Source organism: Hibiscus syriacus, unplaced genomic scaffold, assembly GCF_006381635.1.
Source record: "Hibiscus syriacus cultivar Baekdansim isolate YM2019G1 unplaced genomic scaffold, ASM638163v2 tig00110114_pilon, whole genome shotgun sequence".
Taxonomy (NCBI): Eukaryota; Viridiplantae; Streptophyta; class Magnoliopsida; order Malvales; family Malvaceae; genus Hibiscus; species Hibiscus syriacus.
In genome coordinates, this window is record NW_024062594.1 from 3,811,374 (window position 1) to 3,831,552 (window position 20,179).

General features: G+C 34.1%; 1 protein-coding gene across 1 annotated transcript; it reads left to right on the forward strand.

Annotated features, from left to right (window-relative positions):
* The first annotated feature begins 15,618 nt into the window (after positions 1-15,618).
* On the forward strand, positions 15,619-18,156 carry LOC120215364 (protein indeterminate-domain 5, chloroplastic-like). Its single transcript, XM_039213084.1, has 3 exons — positions 15,619-15,874; positions 16,120-16,516; positions 17,053-18,156. Exons 1-3 carry the CDS (start codon positions 15,715-15,717, stop codon positions 18,134-18,136), a joined length of 1,641 nt encoding a protein of 546 aa, XP_039069015.1. The 5' UTR covers positions 15,619-15,714; the 3' UTR covers positions 18,137-18,156.
* Positions 18,157-20,179: the final 2,023 nt, after the last annotated feature.

Sequence of the window (20,179 nt, forward strand, 5' to 3'; positions counted from 1 at the left end):
TCTTACAACATTTTCTACCGAAGAGGTGAGATAACTTTAAAGGATACAATCTGGGCCATCCTCGCGATTTAAAGAGGTCTGTATGATGGTGAATGAGTGGAAATATTGCTTGATGGAGCAAAATTTCAATGGATGAGATGATTTTGAAGGTACTAATCTTTCTGCGGAGATTTTGGAGAATGCTAAGAGCTGTAAAGATGTGTGACCCTATGGTGTTTAGTATTTATCTTCTCTTGGAATGATTTTGTTGGGGTTAAAGAAAATGTCATGTAACTTCTTCACCCATCAATCTCGGTGCCTCGTCTAACTTTAGAGGTACAAAGATTAGGGTGCGGCCTCGAGGGGCGGTGAAGTTGATGATAGGAGTAATGAGGTGTACCGAGGAGATATTAGTGAGAGTAATAGACCAAATAATATCTCTTCATCTCCTTCCTCCTCTTATGGTAGCTCGAACTTAGAGCATAGTACCAAGGCACATAAGGATCATATTTTGCTATCAAAACATGTTTTTGAAGGTATTTTCACTTTCATTGTTTTTCTTTTTCGTTTCTTTGTAGGTGTTTGTCTGTTTACTTTGTATCAAAATGTTTAATGAGGATATATTTAATGCGTATGTTGTTGGTAGTTTTTCCCCCAAATTACTTTTTATTTTGTATTAGTGACTAAGGTGGTTTTATTTATATTTTTAAGTAGTGTGGTTGACCGTGAACAGAGTCCTACAGCGAGTGTCGCCCTTTTTTCTTTGCCTATTGTAGTAACGACTCTTGCTAACGAGCCCTTTTTGGTGATTGTTCTGTCACTATTTCTTCGGGGCCTATTGAACATTCGTCCGGTGTTAGTCTTGGTTTGAGTTCTTGTTCTAGGGTCTTTTATATGGCAGAGATGGCCATGCAAGTAGTGAAGAGGTTGGCTTCAAATTTTTCCCCTAGTTCTAAGCAAGATAAACAGACAGGGAAGAAGCCCAAGACTTATGTGGAGAAGAACACTTCTCTGCATATTTGTCTTTCTGCTTTGCTTTCCCCTCTATCACTTTTTCCTGACCTTTATCCTCTTCTTTGGGTAATCCTATTTATTTGATTTGGAGTTATTTCTTATTCATTTTTTCTATTTTTGTTGATGCTTGTGTGTGTGTTTGTAGCCCTTAGTGTGCCTTACGTAGACTCAACAATTATGCACACAACTATTGCTGACGTTTTCGCGGTTGTGCCTGATTATATTTTACTTCATTTGTTCCTTCTTTGTCTGTTGCTGATTCGTTTCGCTCTGATCTGCCCCTTTCTCTTTCTGGTGAGACGAAGTTAACTCTGTTTACCAAGTTTTATTCTTGGAGGAATAGTCCTAGTGCGTACCAGTGGTTTCATCCCACATTTGCTGTGAAGAGATTATCTGGGATAGTCTCAGAGGGTGCTTCTTCTTCTTTGCCTATTATGAGCTGAAGGACATTAATGGACGCGAGTTGGGGATTCTCTAAGAATTGTGTTTCTCATAACATCACTTGCGGAAAGTTGTGGAGGGGTTGAAGATGACCGTTTGGGATTGGGCTCGCTATTTAAGAAGCCTCTTAAAAGGGAAGACCATTTAACTAAGGAGTTTCGGGTCATGATTCTAAGGTCATAAGGTTACAAGCTTAGATGAGGGAGTTTAAAGAGGATAAGAGAGTAGATGATGCTCACTGGGAGATGCTCGTGAGCAAGCACACTACGAATATGTATGCTCTTTATATTGAGCACTTGATGGCTTTAGGGGATTTAAGGAAATAGGTCAATCAGTTGAAGAGTGAGATGGCAAGACTGGAGTTGAGACATGCTAAGGATATGAACAAAAAGATTAAGGTTATTAGTGTTGAAGCTATTAAGACGTCTTTCTCTAGTTGGATTGAGGCCTTGAGGGAAACGTAGGATGATGCGATTTTACCTTTTAGGTGGTTTATGGTCCACTAGATGTGTCTCGCGTAAATTTCAGTTTATTACGCAGTCAAATTGTTGATTTTGACATTAGAAATCCAAGAAGATCATCATGGGCTAACTTTGGTAGGAAGGTAATGTTGGTGTAGTTGCCCCCGTTATTGAGTTTTCTTCGCCGCATCTATAGTGGGTTTTGTTGAAGGTGGGGTGAATATACTGGAAAGGGTTAGTGGACTAGTCAACTAAGAGGACTAATTTTTCTTTGTCTTACTTCATCTTTGTTCTCTGTGTTTTTTTTACTTTGAATTGTTTCTGTAATTGATATTTAAATCATATTCCAATATTTGTTAATGATTGTGTGTTTTTTTGTTGATGTTATATGTAACACCCCAACCCGTATATGACCTGGGTATGAGTCTGAGATGTCACATTGACTATTAAAACAATTACACTTACCAAAAGAATGAAAATGTTGACTTTTATTAAATCAAATTGCCTACTTTATACAATTTATATCAAATAGCATACTTTATACAATTTATATCAAATAATTTACAAAACGTATCAGAGCGGATCCAATTCAAATCTTTTATTTCATGCCAACAACTTTCTATATAACAAAATACATATTATTCAAAATATATTTTTCTGATCTCCTTTGCCTATCCATGCTCATCTTCTTGCTCACGAAACCTACGTGTGAAACACTCACACGCTAAGTCGTTGACTTAGTGAGGCATAAAACAAATATAATATGAATTCTATATGCTCAGTAATACATGAAAATTACAAAATTTATATAATATAATACAAACACCATATACCAGTTCATATAATCAATTATCTATATGCACATATATCATCATATCATTATAATAATAGTCACATTTTCATTATCATTAATCCATTTTAGAACATATAATTTGATCTTACTTTTTGAAGTACTTCATACTATACCTTTTACAAACAAAACATATAACATCATACAAGATTTCTTTGTTTATCCCATGTACACTTTGGAGAACTAAATATATGTGAGTTCATTGAGGTTGTGCACTTATGATATTACTACAGCTCGTATAATTCCCACTAGGGGCACTTAGAATTTGTCTCGAATGACCACTATGTCCCGAAGGACCACATATCACATATGTCCCGAAAGACCACTCTTTAAGAACCATATACTTAATACAATGGACCAAATAAGTGTATCAAAGTACCACATATATGTTCCACAGAATTACATATATGTCCCGAAGGACCACGTAGAACCCTCGACTCTTGGCATGCCAATTATACCTCTAGCTCTCATAACACATAAATATACATTATCTTCTATATCATTTCACATATTCACATAAGCACATAGTTTACTTTCACATAGTACATTTCCATATAATTCACATTCACTTATCACATAGCTTCTCACATTTACTTGAATTCTTTTTCACATAGCTCATAGTCATGTGACTTATCTCATAAACATATATTCACATATACACGTTCTCATATAATTCATATAATTTCTAATACAATCACATAATTCAATTATATCATTTAACATAGCTTATCACACCGATAAGTATTCATACAACTCATTTAATATACATAGCATATCATGTAACTAATGCATTAACTTATGAAACATACACTTTCATTCATATGCTCTAATATGGATAATATACTTATCACAAGTCTTATTTCCATTCAACAACATATATCTAATAGTATGCACTCACCTTAGCCTCACTAGTCCCAGACATACAGTTATCTCTTTCTTGCTCGATCTTATCTCGTTGACTCATCAGATACTCACTTCCGATCGATATCTACACGAATACACAATCCAATAATTATCAGAATTCAAACTACTCGAAAAGATTCTTACCAATGCAAACTACATAAAATACATATTTTCACTTTCTAGCTTAAATAGTATCGGTACCACCAGCCCAATACTGATACTTCTATGCTAGGGTACAAATACCCTACCCTGGTACCAATACCAAAATTAGCTTCGATGTTCCCAGGTATTGATTCCCTCCACAATGGTATCAATACTCCTTTCTTATGGCATCGATATTATTCATATAAGTATCAACACCCCATGCATAAATTTCTCATAATTTGCCTTGTATTATCGGTACTCACCCAATAGGTACCGATACTACTCACCCAGAAAATGTTTCTTAGCCCGAAAATTTCCAACACTTTACCCCAAATTTTACTTATTTGACTCTCTTCATTCTTTTAAACTCAACTAGCCATACTTAAACCATCATATATACCTATAACCCCTCATTATCTTTAATAACCCACTTTAACTCTTGAATTTAAGAATTCTACCAAATTTCCAACATGTTCTAATTTCAATTCTACCACTTCATATCTCTTAATTCAACTAATGACAAGTAAAATTTAGCTTCAAATTCTACTTATCAACTTTTTTTCAAAATTTCACTTATAAACCCTTAATCTTTAATCTTTCCTAACTCCTTCATCTTTTGATTTTAAAACCACTTAAGTTTTAAAACTTCCATTTTAGTCACTAGCCCTGAATTTGGGATGATACAAATCTCTCATCCTTTTAAGAAAAATCGTCCTCAAATTTTAACTGCACACATTGATAAGAACATATCTTCAATGTTCTCATGTTGCTTTCTCTACTTTATCCCTTCGCAATTACAATTAATGATTTGCCTTTAATTTCCAAAGAACGTAATCCATTTCTATTTTTTCCCTTCTTCGATTGTAGACTTACATTTGACCATTGAAAATCCATATCATGTCACTTATCATATAAACAATAACATTCATTCTTATCACTCAAGATCATAAATCAATTGAGTTCCTTTGTCAATCTCTAATTGACTTACAATAATAACTCAACCTTTAATCTTTTATCATTTCAAATAGCATGCTTATTCTTGATAACTTGATCAAAAGAATATAATAATTCAAATGTATTTTGAACTTCCTTAATACCTATAAATCATTTCTTATTCCTCTGACTATGTTACTTGACCAAGAAACACAACCTTGAACCTTCATCATATATGATTAAAACATACACTTTACCAAAATCAAACAATTTCTTTATATAACCTTACATGCTTTCTTATTTCTATATTAAACTTATAATCTACTCCTCCATATAATCCTTGTCACATTTGATCCTTTAAGCTCCATCTTTTTCATTTCCTTATCCGATTATTTTTCCATACATCAAGATCTTTTTATAACATAGGTCATATCCTTTCCCTTATACTCACATACTCTTTTCATATCACTCATACTTATCTCTGATTACCCATCTTTATCACATCTTCATAACTCTGATAGTCTACCTTATTTGCGTAAATCTTATTCCGGATAAAATCTTTGTTCAAATCACAATACACATATCCCTTTTATTATCTTAAACTTTTCTATAAATCTTTAGCTTCACTCAAACATATGAATCCTCATCTCCTTCACTATATCATATTTTCATAATCAAAATATACAATCATATCCCAAATCCACATCATTTTCAATTAGCTTATCTTAGTATCATTTTTAACCCTTTAACTATAATATACTCACTATCACATAACTTTGTTAGTCAACCCAGTTCTTTCAATCTAGAGCGTAAACCTTCGTCAAACCATTCGTATGCATTTTTCTAGTCAGAATAACTCATCATCCATTTACTCAACTTATCAAATACGCAATCCTTTCTCATACACCATGCAATTTCCTTTTTTCATACTCAACATTCCAACTTCCTTTATCTTATAAACGAATCACCGATGTACCTATTCTTAAACTCTTCGAAACAGTATCCACATCACTGAATCTTCTATTATTCTTATGTTAACATTTATTCACTATACTTTAGCTCAACCACATAACAACTAAACGACTTCATCTAACTTCTCCAATTTGAAATAGTAGAGATCCTTTAACACTATTCGATTGCATTTTCAATCTTCTGAAAACAATCCTTAACTTTACAAAGGCGCTCCCTAAGGTGTCCGCTCTTCATCATGCCTGGACAGGGCAGGTGAATTACTACCACCATCAGGTCTATCACCTTTTGCTTATTTCGAAACTTTCATTACTATACTTTTAACATGATTTTCCAATCCTACTATATTAACAAGACATCTCACTCTTTACTCTATCAGATCAGAAAATTTTCACTTCGTGTTGGCATGTACATATTTTAAAACTCCATTGACTTCGGTTTAAGCCTAGAACCAGCTAAACCTTAGCTCTAATACCATTAAATATATCACCTAAACCCGTATCTGACCCGGATATGAGTCCGAGATGTCACATTGACTATTAAAATAATTACTTTTACCAAAAGAATGAAAATATTGACTTTTATTAAATCAAATTGCATACTTTATACAATTTATATCAAAGAATTTACAAAACTTATTAGAGCGGATCCAATTCAAATCTTTTATTTCATGCCAACATCTTTCTTTATAACAAAATACATATTATTCAAAATATGTTTTTCTGATCTGATCTTTGAAAAGGAGTAACTGACATGCTTTGCCTATCCATGCTCATCTTCTTGCTCACGAAACCTACGTGTGAAACACTCACACGCTAAGTCGTTGACTTAGTGAGTCATAAAACAAATATAATATGAATTCTATATGCTCAGTAATGCATGAACATTTCATAATTTATGTAATAATATAATACAAACATCATATACCAGTTCATATAATCAATTATCTATATGCACATATATCATCATATCATTATTATAATAGTCACATTATCACTATAATTAATCCATTTTAGAACATATAATTTGATCTTACTTTTTGAAGCATTTCATACTATACCTTTTACAAACAAAACATATAACATCATACTAGATTTCTTTGTTTAGCCCATTACACTTTGGAGAACTAAAGATATGTGAGTTCATTGAGGTTGTGCACTTATGCTGTCACCACAGCTCGTATAATTCCCACTAGGGGCACTTAGAATTTGTCTCGAATGACCACTATGCCCAGAAGGACCACTATGTCCCGAAGGACCACATATCACATATGTACCGAATGACCACTCCTTAAGAACCATATACTTAATACAATAGACCAAATAAGTGTACCGAAGTACCACATATATGTTCCATAGAATTACATATATGTACACTTTGAAGAACTAAAGATATTTGAGTTTATTGAGGTTGTGCACTTATGTTGTCTCCATAGCTCATATAATTCCCACTAGGGGCACTTAGAATTTGTCCCGAATGACCACTATGTCCCGAATAACCACTATGTCTCGAATGACCACTATGTTCCGAAGGACCACATATCACATATATCCCGAAGGACAACTCCTTAAGAACCATATACTTAATACAATTGACCAAATAAGTATACCGAAGTACCACATATATGTTCTACAGAATTACATATATGTCCCGAAGGACCACGTAGAACCCTCGAATCTTAGCATGCCAACTATACCTCTAGCTCTCATAACACATAACATGGACATTATCTTTTATATCATTTCACATATTCACATAAGCACATAGTTTACTTTCACGTAGTACATTTCCATATAAGTCACATTCACTTATCACATAGTTTCTAACATTTACTTGTATTCCTTTTCATATAGCTCATAGTCATGTGGCTTATCTCATAAATATATATTCACATATACATGTTCTCATATAATTCATATCATTTAACATAGCTTATCACACCGACATGTATTCATACAACTCATTTAACATATATAACATGTCATGTAACTCATGCAATAACTTATGAAACATAAACTTACATTCATATGCTCTAATATGGATAATAGACTTATCACAAGTCTTATTTCCATTCAATAACATATATCTAATATTATGTACTCACTTTAGCCTTACTAGTCCCAGACATACACTTATCTTTTTCTTGCTCGATCTTCTCTCGTTGACTCATCAGATACTCACTTTCGATCGATATCTACACGAATACACAATCCAATAATTATAAGAATTCGAACTACTCGAAAATATTCTTATCAATGCAAACTACATAAAATACAGATTTTCACTTTCCAGCTTAAATAGTATCGGTACCACTAGCCCAATACTGATACTTATATGCTAGGTACCGATACCCTACCCTGGTACCGATACCAAAATTAGCTTCGATGTTCCTGGTATCGATACCCTCCACAATGGTATTGATACTTATTTCTTATGGTATCAATACTGTTCATACAGGTATCGATACCTCATGCATAAATTCCTCATAATTTTCCTTGTAGTATCGTACTCACTCAACAGGTACCGATACTACTCACCCAGGAAATGTTTCTTAGCCCGAAAATTTCCAACACTTTACCCCAAATTCTACTTATTTGACTCTCTTCATGCTTTTAAACTCAACTAGCCATACTTAAACCATCATATATACCTATAACCCCTCATCATCTTTAATAACTCACTTTAACTCTTGAATTTAAGAATTCTACCAAATTTCTAACATGTTCTAATTTCAATTCTATCACTTCATATCTCTTAATTCAACTAATGACAAGTTAAATTTAGCTTCAAATTCTACTTATCAGCTCTTTTCCAAAATTTCACTTATAAACCCTTAATCTTTAATCTTTCTTAACTCCTTCATCTTTTGATTTTAAAACCACTTAGGTTTGAAAACTTCCATTTTAGTCACTAGCCCTGAATTTGGGATGTTACATTGTATGATGAATATACGTTCTTTTCTTGAAATGTCTTGGCATTTGTTATTTTTATCACTCTGGCATTCTTTCTTGGTGGTGACAATATTTTGATCTCGCTAATTTGGAAGTGATTGGTGATGATTTTATTTCTACTTATTTGGAGATGCTTTATAGCATATTTATTTGACTTATTTTTTTAAAAATGAATTTTGCGGTGCTTGAGGCTAACTTATTTGGAGGGGATGTACTTTCTAGGGGCGTATTAACTTGGTAGCAGTATATCGTTGGGCGAGGTGCTTGAATATATTAACTTGGCGATTGAGCACATTTTTTTTAAAATTGCCTTATTGTTGTAAGTGTACTTTTTATTTGGAGCGAAAGATGTTTGTGAGCACACTCTATTTTGAAGTGGCCTTGTGCTTGTGGACACACTTAACATTAAAAGTGACAAATATTTGTATAACATTATTTAGCATGCTTACTTGAAAGTGACAACTGCTCGACGCATTATTTTGATAAAGGAGAATACTTTGAGTATACTTACCTAATTACTTCGTAGCATGCTCAAACTTGAGGACGGGCTCGCTTACTCAAACCTTTGTTGATTTTTTAGGGCATGAATGCTTGGGGTACTTAAACCCTTTAAAGATTTTTGTTTGAGGGTAGACTCGATTGGGAGTGCTCAAACCCTTTGTATATTTTTATTTGAGGGCTCGCTCGCTTAGGAGCGTTCAAATCCTTTGGAGATTTTTGTTTGGGGACGAGCTTTCTTGAGAGCACTCAAACCCTCTGGAGATTTTCGTTTGAGGGCCGGCTCACTTAGGAGTGCTCAAATCCTTTGGAGATTTTCGTTTAAAGGCGGGCTCTCTTGGGAGTACTCGAACCATTTGGAGATTTTTATTTGAGGGTGGGCTAGCTTGGGAGCGCTCGAACCATTTATAGATTTTCGTTTAAGGGCGGGCTTGCTTGGGAGCACTCAAACCCTTTGAAGTTTTTTAGGGCGGACTCGTTTGGAAACATTCAAATCCTTTAAAGATTTTCATTTGATCGCGGACTCCCTTGGGAGCATTCGAACTCTTTGGAGATTATTTTTAGGGCGGGTTCTCTTGGCAGTGCTTGGACCCTTTGGATATTTTCGTTTGATGATGTACGGGTTTGGGAGCGCTTAAACCCTTTGTAGATTTTCGTTTGAGGGTGGGTTTGCATGGGATTGCTTGAATATTTAGTAGATTTTTGTTTGAGAGCGGGATCGCTTGGGAGCACTCAAACTCTTGAGTTTTTTTAGGATATGCTCGTTTAGGAGTGCTAGAACCCTTTGTAAATTTTCATTAAAAGATGAGTTCACTTGGGAGTGCTTGAACCTTTTGGATATTTTTGTCTGAAAGAGGGCTCGATTGGGGTGCTCAAACCCTTTGTAGATTTTCGTTTGAGGGTGGGCTTGCTTGAGAACTCTTAAACCCTTTGGATTTTTTTAGGGCATGCTCACTTGGGAGTGCTTAAACCCTTTGGAGTTTTTTAGGGCAGACTTTCTTAGGAATGCTCGAACCTTTTGTAGATTTTTGTTTAAGGGCAGGATCATTTGTGAGCTCTCAAACCCTTTGGGGTTTTTTAGGGTGGGCTCACTTGAGGGGCACTTAAACCCTTTTGAGTTTTTTAGGGCAGACTCTCTTGGGAGCACTCGAACCCTTTGAAGATTTTTATTTGAGGGCAAGCTCACTTGAGATTTCTCAATCCCTTTGGAGTTTTTTTAGGGCGGGCTTGCTTGGGGGAACTCAAACCCTTTGGAGTTTTTTAAGGTGGACTCGCTTGGGAGCACTCAAACCCTTTGGAGATTTTCATTTTGCTTTGCTTTTTTCTTGTAGATTGGTTATACTTTGCATGTTAACTAGTAATACATATACTAACTTTTATGTTATAAACTAGGAACTTTGTCTATTTAAGATTATTACGAAAAGATATAACATGTTTGGGTTATAAATTTGTGCTTACTTGACGATGATAGGTGATTGCGTGACTTTTCCTCTTAAAAGTGGCGAATGCCTTCTCTACGTTTCTTCTTCTTTGAAGTTATTTTATTGGTACATGTTTGTGCAATAGAGGTTTTTTTTTAATTCAATTATGAGGCTTGGTTTCTCCCTAGGGACATATCAGCTAGCCCTCTGTTTTCACTTGTAAAGTAGCTACTTTGTCTTGTAGTTTTGCTATTATTTGACAATAACCAGGGGGTTCTTTCTCCATTGAGGATGAAGTGCTTTGTCTTTGTGGGTACGCTTCAAGCTTCTTCATTGAGCGGGTAGGTTTTTTACGGGCTTTTTTCGTATGTTGCCCCCTCATCTCATGGGTTATGGATTTTGTGGATGGAGCGTTTGACCGTTTCCCTAGGGCTATCATGAACGACGACTATATAATCATCCTCTTTATTTTTCATGGATTATCATTTGGAATTTTGATGAATCGAACAAATACCACCATTTTTTTTAGCTTTTTACCTCTCATTGCAACTGTTATCTTTTTTTTGTAGTATGATTCTCATCATTTGCATGCAGAATGATACATGCGTTATGCAGATGAAATTTTCGAGTATGCAAGATTATGCATTGGGAGTCAAACCTACATCCAGAGGATGATTGGCCTTGTGATCCTCTAAGGATAATTTGTATCAGAGGTTACAAGGGAAGTGGATTCCTATATGCTTCATTTTCTAATTTTTCTTTTTGTTGGCCCTTTGTGTCTTGAGTGTTTGTTTCTTCCATTTCTTTTGAAGAGGTCTGAGTAGCTTGTTCTCACTGGTTGAGGTCCTCATCTTATGAGGTTAGGGGTTATGCATGAAGGGGTTTTTTTCATTGGAATCGAAGTTTTTGTGGTATTCTGATTGAGGAAAATGTTTTCAAGGGTGATCGAAGGTTTCGTAGAAGTCCAAAAATAATTTGATATGTTGTGACGTCCATGTCGGGGTGCAGCTTTTTAGAATAAATAGGTTCAGGGGTTATTGACACGAAGGGTCCATCACCATCGATACTTTACTAATGGGTCATTCCACGCTCACCGCACCAATTGTTGACTGATTAAGTAGTCAATAGATGTGGAAGGTGGTTATATAAGCCATGAGGAAGAAGGTTGGAGAATAGCTAATGCCCCTATGTCTCTCGTGTGTGATTATTTATAGTGCCTTGGGTTCGAACTTGGTCAGGAGTTGTCTTGTCACTGTTCCCAGGGGTGTATGTAAGCCTAGGCTTACCTAGGTCATGTCCCACCCCATGCTCAAAAGGGTAAATTACTTATTTTAGTCACCTACTTATTATTTAATTTTTGTTTTGGTCACCTTGCTATTATTTATTTTAAATCACACACACTTAATATTACATTTTGGTTATATTTTGGCCAGCTGTCTTTAAAAAATTAGCAATGTTATTGATGTGTCATCATAAGATAATGCCACATCAGGATTGAAAAATAATTAAAAATGTCGTGTTAACATCATTGATAATTTTTAACGGCAGGTGATCAAAAGAGAACCAAAACGTAAGGTTGTATATGATTTTGAAAAAAAAATAGTTGAGTGACCAAAACATAAATTAAGTAATAGGTGGGCGACCAAATAGTTAGTTTACCCTAAATTAAAAAAAATGTATGAATTATGTTAAAAAATTATATTGGTCCAATTAATAATTTTTTTAGATTTAATCCATATATTTATAATCTTCATTATATTTTTAAATTAAAAATATATATGAATTATTTTAGATAAAATTTTTATTATGTTTGTATTGGCTCGATCTATAGAATTTTTTTGTGGATTCGCCACTGACTGTTCTTGACTTCCCACCCAAGATTGGCTCTGATTGGTCGTTCTGGGAGGTGGCATGATATATGTTGGATTGATTATCTACGGCTGTCATACCTCTAACCCTGATTGATTTTTTTGGGAGGTGATAAGGTAGGCTTAGGATGTTGTCTGTCTCAACACATGGTTGTCGTTGGTCGCATGCGAAGTATGTATGGTTAGCGAGTGTTTATTCGCATGAACTCTACGTCCTCGATTGAGAGTTGCGAGACTACGAGTTCGCGAGTGGTAACAAAATTAATCAACTAATAAATCAAAATTTAATATTATATGAAAAATTAAATTTTACAAACTAAAATATTTTTCCAACTATTATTAATCTGACACTGATTGATTATATAAAATATTTTTGAAAATCATTAAATGAATTGAAATATGAAAATAACTAAAATGTCACAAAAGATAAAATAAATTGTAAATGTATAAAAATTATGTAAATTTACAATATTTTACACATAAAATATTAGAACTCGAAGCAGTCATCTTATTTTCTTTCTAAATCGTATCATTAAAATTAATTATGTAAAAATATATTATAAATAAGGATACATCATAATCTATAAACTATTATCAAAATTACATTATGATGATAACCTATATAAAAATACAATGAAACATAAAAAAATAGATAAATTTATAAAAAAATATATAAAATTAAAAAAATAGAAAAAGAATTATATACTCTTCGTAATCAGAAATATAATAACAAATTATTTTCCAGCCTATAAAAAAGTGATAAAAATGATAGGTAAATGGGGATAACTTTATTTCCACGTTATATGAGTATCGATACTTATATTTAGTATTGATACCTAAGATTGAGTTTAACCTAATTGATATCTAAGTAAACCAAAGAAGTTGAAAATGATTTGTATTGTCTATAAGAGGCTTAAGAGAGATGTCTTATTATGATAAAATGATTGAAATACTCGTAAGAAGTATAAATTGTCCAAATACTGTTATATGAGTAAAACTATGATAATGTCTCTCCAAACTTAATGTTTAAAAAGTGAGGATTAAATGGATGAAATGCGTAAGGTATCATTAGAGTTTATTAGCGGGTTATGAGAATCCTATGAATTGAAATTAATAGAATATCTTAGGGGTTAAAATATTAGTATTGGGTAATAAGCCACATAGAGAATTATGAATAAAGGTTTATTCCTAGTGTATGCGTAAATATTATGATTATGTAGTTAAACTATATTAATTGGACTTACGAGGAAATTATTGATGTGTATGGTTTATGGGTATTTGTGTATGTATAATTGTGTATGACGATAGCCTATTAATAAATTTATGATTTGATATTCGATTATGTAGTGAGACAGGATAACTGTTACTTATATCTATACTTGGTAGGACAATACTTGATTGCTTAGTGAGATTAAGTATCACTATTATATTTCCTGATTGTCTAGTGACATTGAGCATTCATGTCTTATGTTTCTATATGGTGGTGGAATACCTAATTGCTTAGTGATATAGGATACTAGGGGTGTTCATGGACAGTTAATGTTTAGCCTAAACGGTCCGTTAACTATTATAATAGTTACTATTTTTTTAACCAGAATCTAACCATTAACAAACGGTTAACTAACTGTTCAGTTACAAATTAACTGTCGGTTAACTTGTTATAATTTTTTTTAAATATAACACAACGTAGAAAATTTCAAAGTTTCATAAAATTTATGATGCAAGGATAGGTCATATAATCATGGATTAGTCGGTGATTGATGAAACCTATAAGTAGTGTATAGATGATTGTTGATAAGTATGATATCCATAGAATGATAAGGTGTAATGACGACTGGGTCGGTCGGAATTTGACGAAAACAACGATAAAATTTTGGGATTTCTATCGCGTAAAAAATTGTCGATTCATGGCGATATAAGGCGTTTCACAGCACGATGATGCTCGGGCTTTGGTTGGGGAAGTACGGCGGTTCGATTGAGGGTGGCAGTGCATCGAACGGTGGCCAGACGACAACGAATTTAAGCGATGAAGGCTGACGGGGGTTGTGTTTTGGGGTTATGGATTTGAGGATTTTGGGTGGGTAATCGGGTTTAAAATTCATTGACCATAAAAATAGAAAAATTCGGGTTCAAGTCCCTAAAGTCTCCGACTTTTCCCTTATTACTACCTTAATTCGATACTTTATAATAATAAATGTTTGCCCCTAAATTGGGGTATGACATAATTTTATGACATATAATACTCCCTAGATTTGAGAAAATATGTTGAGCTTGATGGTTAGTTAGGGTATTTATACCTTATTTGTATGTTTATGTTTATGAAACTTGTGAAATATATTTGTATGTTTATGTTTATGAAACTTATGAAATATAGTCGAGTAGATTTGTAGATGTATACCATTAAGACCACTCAATAGGTTCCATGCTTTAACACATTTAAATCTACATCCTTTGAGTTAATAAAATAACAATAATATCAATCGAACTATAACATAATTGATAAAAACATAAAAAAGAAAACATAGAATTCAAAACTAAATTAAAACATCATAAAAGGAGTTACTTTTCACCGTCCAAAAAAACATTGAGAAAGAAAATTGATAAATAGGATACATAAAAAAGGTGAATATAATTTTCATTTTAAAAAAATAGAAAGATAATTGAAAGAACATGTTAAAGAGGCGAAGGAGTGACGAAAGGGAGGCTTGTCTTGATGCTAAGTAAGAAGATACGAAACAAGAGGAGAGATGGTAATGGGAGCTTAAAGGGTAAGGCTTACAGCTTGATCGGTGGCCCCCCAACGCATCGCCCCGTATCCCGAATCACGACATTATCTTTAGCTGCTTCAACAGTGACACCAATTCCTCGCCTTTTCCATCCCTCAATTTACTCTCATTTCTTCTTTTTCTATTTCAAATCAGTGTTTTCTAAAGCTTTAAACAAGAGAAATTTATATCAGCAACTTGATAAAGTGTCGAGAAACAGAGAGATTCTAGTATAATAATACACCACAAAGAGAGACGGCATAAACATACATGTATTTGTTTATGCATATTGGATAACTTTTTATTGTTTCACTGTCTGCTTATATCATTTGTTTTTGGTATTTTTCTGGGTTTTTTTCTCTTTTCCTTTTCCTTTTGATTGTGGGTTTTGTTTTGGTAAATCATATGAGGAAAAGCCTTTGGGTGATTTCTGAATTCTGGTTCTGCTGGTGTTGAAGGAAGAAGAAGAAGAAGAAATAGCAGCTAGGCTCATCCACAATATTTATAATCCTTGAAGATGGCCGCCGCCTCATCATCGACGCCGTTCTTTGGAACCAAGGAAGATAAACAAAACCAGATGATACAAGTACAACAATCATCCACAGCCACACCCACTTTCTCAACTGCTCCAACCACTGCACCTCAGAAGAAAAAGAGAAATCACCCTGGAACTTCATGCAAGTACCCCTTTACATACATCCGATTATGATTTTTTTCTCTCCTTCTTTCAAAGCTTTTAGCACATGTATCCAATGACTGAAGCCAATAGAGAAAGAGGGTTAATGTTCTTGTTTCATTCCTTTTTTTATTCAAAAAAATAAAGGTTTCCCCATGAACCCTAATTTAAAATTTTGTCAGTTTTCATTATAATTGAATCTGGACATTTCTTTTTTGTTTTGAGATGGTTCTTTGTTTCACTCAGATCCAGATGCGGAAGTGATAGCACTATCTCCCAAGACTCTAATGGCAACAAACAGGTTCATTTGTGAGGTATGCAACAAAGGGTTCCAAAGGGAACAAAATTTACAGCTCCACAGAAGAGGACACAACCTACCATGGAAGCTAAAGCAGAAGAGTACAAAAGAAGTGAAGAGAAAAGTTTATCTTTGCCCAGAGCCCACATGCGTCCACCATGACCCTTCTAAGGCGCTTGGCGACCTCACCGGCATCAAAAAGCATTACTCTAGAAAACATGGCGAGAAGAAATGGAAATGCGAGAAGTGTTCCAAGAGGTATGCCGTGCAATCCGATTGGAAAGCTCATTCGAAGACTTGTGGAACAAGAGAGTACAGATGTGACTGTGGCACTCTTTTCTCAAGGTAAAATTAATCATTCACGTTGTCAGGAAGGAATCTCATGTGAGTTTTCCCATATCTTTACCGGCTTTGTTTTCATCTTCTCCATCGATTTTAAAAGTCCTACTGATGAAGCACTGGAAGAGTTTTTGTCATGTTTATTAAAAGCTTTTTCACGATTATGGAAAAATATCCTTTTAATTGCTTGAATGATAGACTTCTGTTCAGGGTTTTCTTCCCAGAAATCAATAGGTATGGGACTTCTGGTTTTTTATCAACCGGGAAATGATTCCCCGGCTTCATTTATTAAACACCCATTCCTCAAATGGAAATTCAACTTCGAATTCACTCATTCTTCATTTTTCAGGTTAAACCAAGAGTTTTTGTCCTTATTTTCTGTTAAAATATTGGAAAGTTAGTGCAAATGGTAACACATGATCTTCAATGTAAAGGTCCCCCATCCCCATGCATTTGTTAACTGCAACTGCTAATTCCATTTCTTTTTAACTTTAAGCCCTATTAATCAAAGTTGACTTTCCCTCTTTCTTTTTTCACTGCAGACGTGATAGTTTTATTACTCACCGAGCCTTTTGCGATGCACTGGCTCAAGAGAGTGCACGACACCCCACCAACTTAACCACAATGGGCAGCCATTATCTCTTTGGAAGTAACAATCATCACATGAGTTTAGGGCAATTGCAAGACCAGAATCAAGTCCAACCATCGAGTAACCTGTTGCGGTTGGGGAGTACTTCTGGACCACCAAAGTTCGATCACCTTATCTCTCCATCGAATCCTTCTTCATTACTTAACATGCCTTCATCTATGTTCTTCATGTCTGATGCTGCAAACCAAGGGTTTCATCATCGTCAAGACCATGGCCACGGGTCATATATGAACAAACCATTGCATGGGCTTCTGCAACTTCCCGACCTTCAAGGGAGTACTGACAACAATTCCCACACTTCTGCAAATCTTTTCAATTTGGGATTCTTCTCCAATACCAGTGGTGCAAACAGCATAAGTACTAGTGAAATTCAATGCATGGGAGATCAGGTTGGTTCGGGATTTTCCTCTCTTTATAGCAGCACTTCAATGCAACACGAGAACATTTCTCCCCACATGTCGGCCACTGCATTGCTTCAAAAAGCTGCGCAAATAGGTTCAACTACAAGCAACAACAACGCTTCCTCTTTGTTAAGGGGATTGGGGAGTTCATTATCGAGTGGGACAAAATCCGACAGACCAGTGTTATCCCCCAACTTCGGCAGTAATTTCGACGGAAGTGGAAGCGAAACCCTAAGATCGTCACAGATGGAGGATGATAGCAATCTTCAAGGACTGATGAACTCTCTCGCAAACGGAAACTCTTCCATTTTCGACGGCGGCGCAAGCCATGGGCAAAGTAACGATTTTGGAGGGTTCAGTGGAAGTGAGTTGCATCAAAATCTTGCGGCGGGAATGGGCGGCGGGAGTGAAAAGCTGACCTTGGATTTTCTAGGCGTTGGAGGAATGATGGGAAACTTGGGTGGAGGTTTTTCGCAGAGAGAACAACATGGGATCAATGTTAGCTCTTTGGATCCCGGCATGAAATCATCAGCTCAAGCAAATCCTCAACAGTTTGGTCGTGCAAAACTTGTCTGAGAAGGCAAAGCTTTGTTGGGTTTACTATGTAGGGAGTTTAAAACTCTTTTCTTGTTTTTCTTTTTCTTTTTTGTTGATGGCATGAACTAGGGTTTCATTCATAAAACTGTTTTAATGCTTACTCAAGCTAAGGTTTAATTAAGCATTTCGCATGATGATCTTCTCGTTGATTTCTTCTATTAACATATGGCAATAACCCATACAAAATTTTAAAATACATTACTTTTTCTTATCTTATTTTTTTGGGTCTTATAAGGTAGTATCTATTCAGAATATTTATTAATCATTAACAATGCACACACAGTCTAAACCTCTCGAATCCAAGACCTCTAGAGAAACAACACTCTCTTAAACCCTAAAGACTCCCTTTAATCTGTATTTCTTGAAATTTATGAATTTGAAAATTTAACCTTTACTGTAATGAAATATAAGGTGATTTCATATTCATTGATATATGTTTGAATAGTTTAGTTAATGTTAAAGATATTATTACCAAAACACAATTATTTATTGGAAAGCAATGGGATGAAGAATATTAATATGTCGACTACATTCCAACACATTCGACAAATGAATGATTTTTTTATTTAATTTCTTAGTTCTTCAATAATTTATCATTTATTTTATTCCTTTAACTTTATATTAATTACTACTCATATCTGAGCAAGAAAGAGAATAAATATTCTCTTTAACTTCTTTATAATTCGATCTAGAGATCATTTGTTCGGCCACCTAATACCTAATCCAATACTAATATTTGGAATTAATTAATAAAGACCAAAAAAATACTTTATTAGTGGAAATTGTCTCCATTTTCCCTTTTAATTTTGTTTTCAAAAAATAAAATATTTATTTTTATTAAATTACGTGTGTATATAACATTTTTCTTAAACTTACATTCCTATTATTTAAACTCGATTGACTGGTAGTAATATTAGATAACGTGCATGCGCTTTTCATGATTAGTAATATTAAGTTTTTTTTTATAGAAAATAATAATACCTAAATGAGAGTGTTAAGAGAAAGGACTCGTGACACTGCCAGATGCCTGCCCCATGGAATTAAAGAAGAAAAAACAGAAGAAAGAAAAATAAAAACAAAAAGACAATAAAAGAGACAAAACCTAATGTTCTACAACTCATGACTGCCCCCATGCAACACAGTTTCTGATAATTCAGAAAAAAAAATTACAAACTCCAAAAAACAGTAAATCAAACAACGCCCATTTACCAATGAAATCCAAAGAGTAAAAATCGTTACTACATTTTACGTGGGATTTTTTTATTAATACGATACGACTATAAGATAATATTTATTTGAAATATTTTTAATCTTTTAATAATAAATACTTGAATATCTCTACGTACGACGTGTTTAAATTCAAAACCTCTAAAAAAATAATAATTATTCTTTTAATTACTATGGTCGTTTGGTTAATTTCTAAAAAATATTTTTAATCACTAGGTGTCTCCAAACAATCGGTTTTATTTCTATCTGAATCAGAATTCAGAGCCTAAAGAAGCATAGTATTAAATTACAATTGTAGTTGAGGCTGTACTATCGTAATTATGATTCTTATGGATGTTACAATGTGATTTGTGGAAGTCCAGCCAAAGTTCATGTAATTTTTGTTGTTGATAGTGGTGATTTTAGGTGGCTTTTTGTGGGGATTTGGAGTACCATGTTATTGTTTTGAACGGATGAGCTAAAGAGACAACGGATATTATTGCTGCTGCATTTTTATGTTTGTTGTATTGTTTTGCAAATATCAGGTGCATGCATTATTCCTTGGAACGATTTGTTGTTCCCCAACAAATCTTATTGATTTTCTCATTTTAAATTCCTTTCGACAATACTATTTTTAAAGTTTAAATTTAAAATCTTCTCTAATTATTTTAATTAAATAGGTGTTTAAAGTTTCTTTTGTTAATGTAGATGTTTAATGTTTCTAATGTAGATGTTTAATGTTTCTAATGTTATCATCTTAAGTGTATTGCCATGACTGTTAAAAAATTATGTTATTAATCAAAACGTGTCATGTGA

Excerpts from the sequence above, each read along its gene's own strand:
- LOC120215364 (XM_039213084.1), top strand. The coding sequence starts at position 15,715 with ATGGCCGCCGCCTCATCATCGACGCCGTTCTTTGGAACCAAGGAAGAT. Across the intron at positions 15,875-16,119 it reads AAATCACCCTGGAACTTCAT|ATCCAGATGCGGAAGTGATA; the intron begins GCAAGTACCCCT and ends TGTTTCACTCAG. Across the intron at positions 16,517-17,052 it reads TGTGGCACTCTTTTCTCAAG|ACGTGATAGTTTTATTACTC; the intron begins GTAAAATTAATC and ends TTTTCACTGCAG.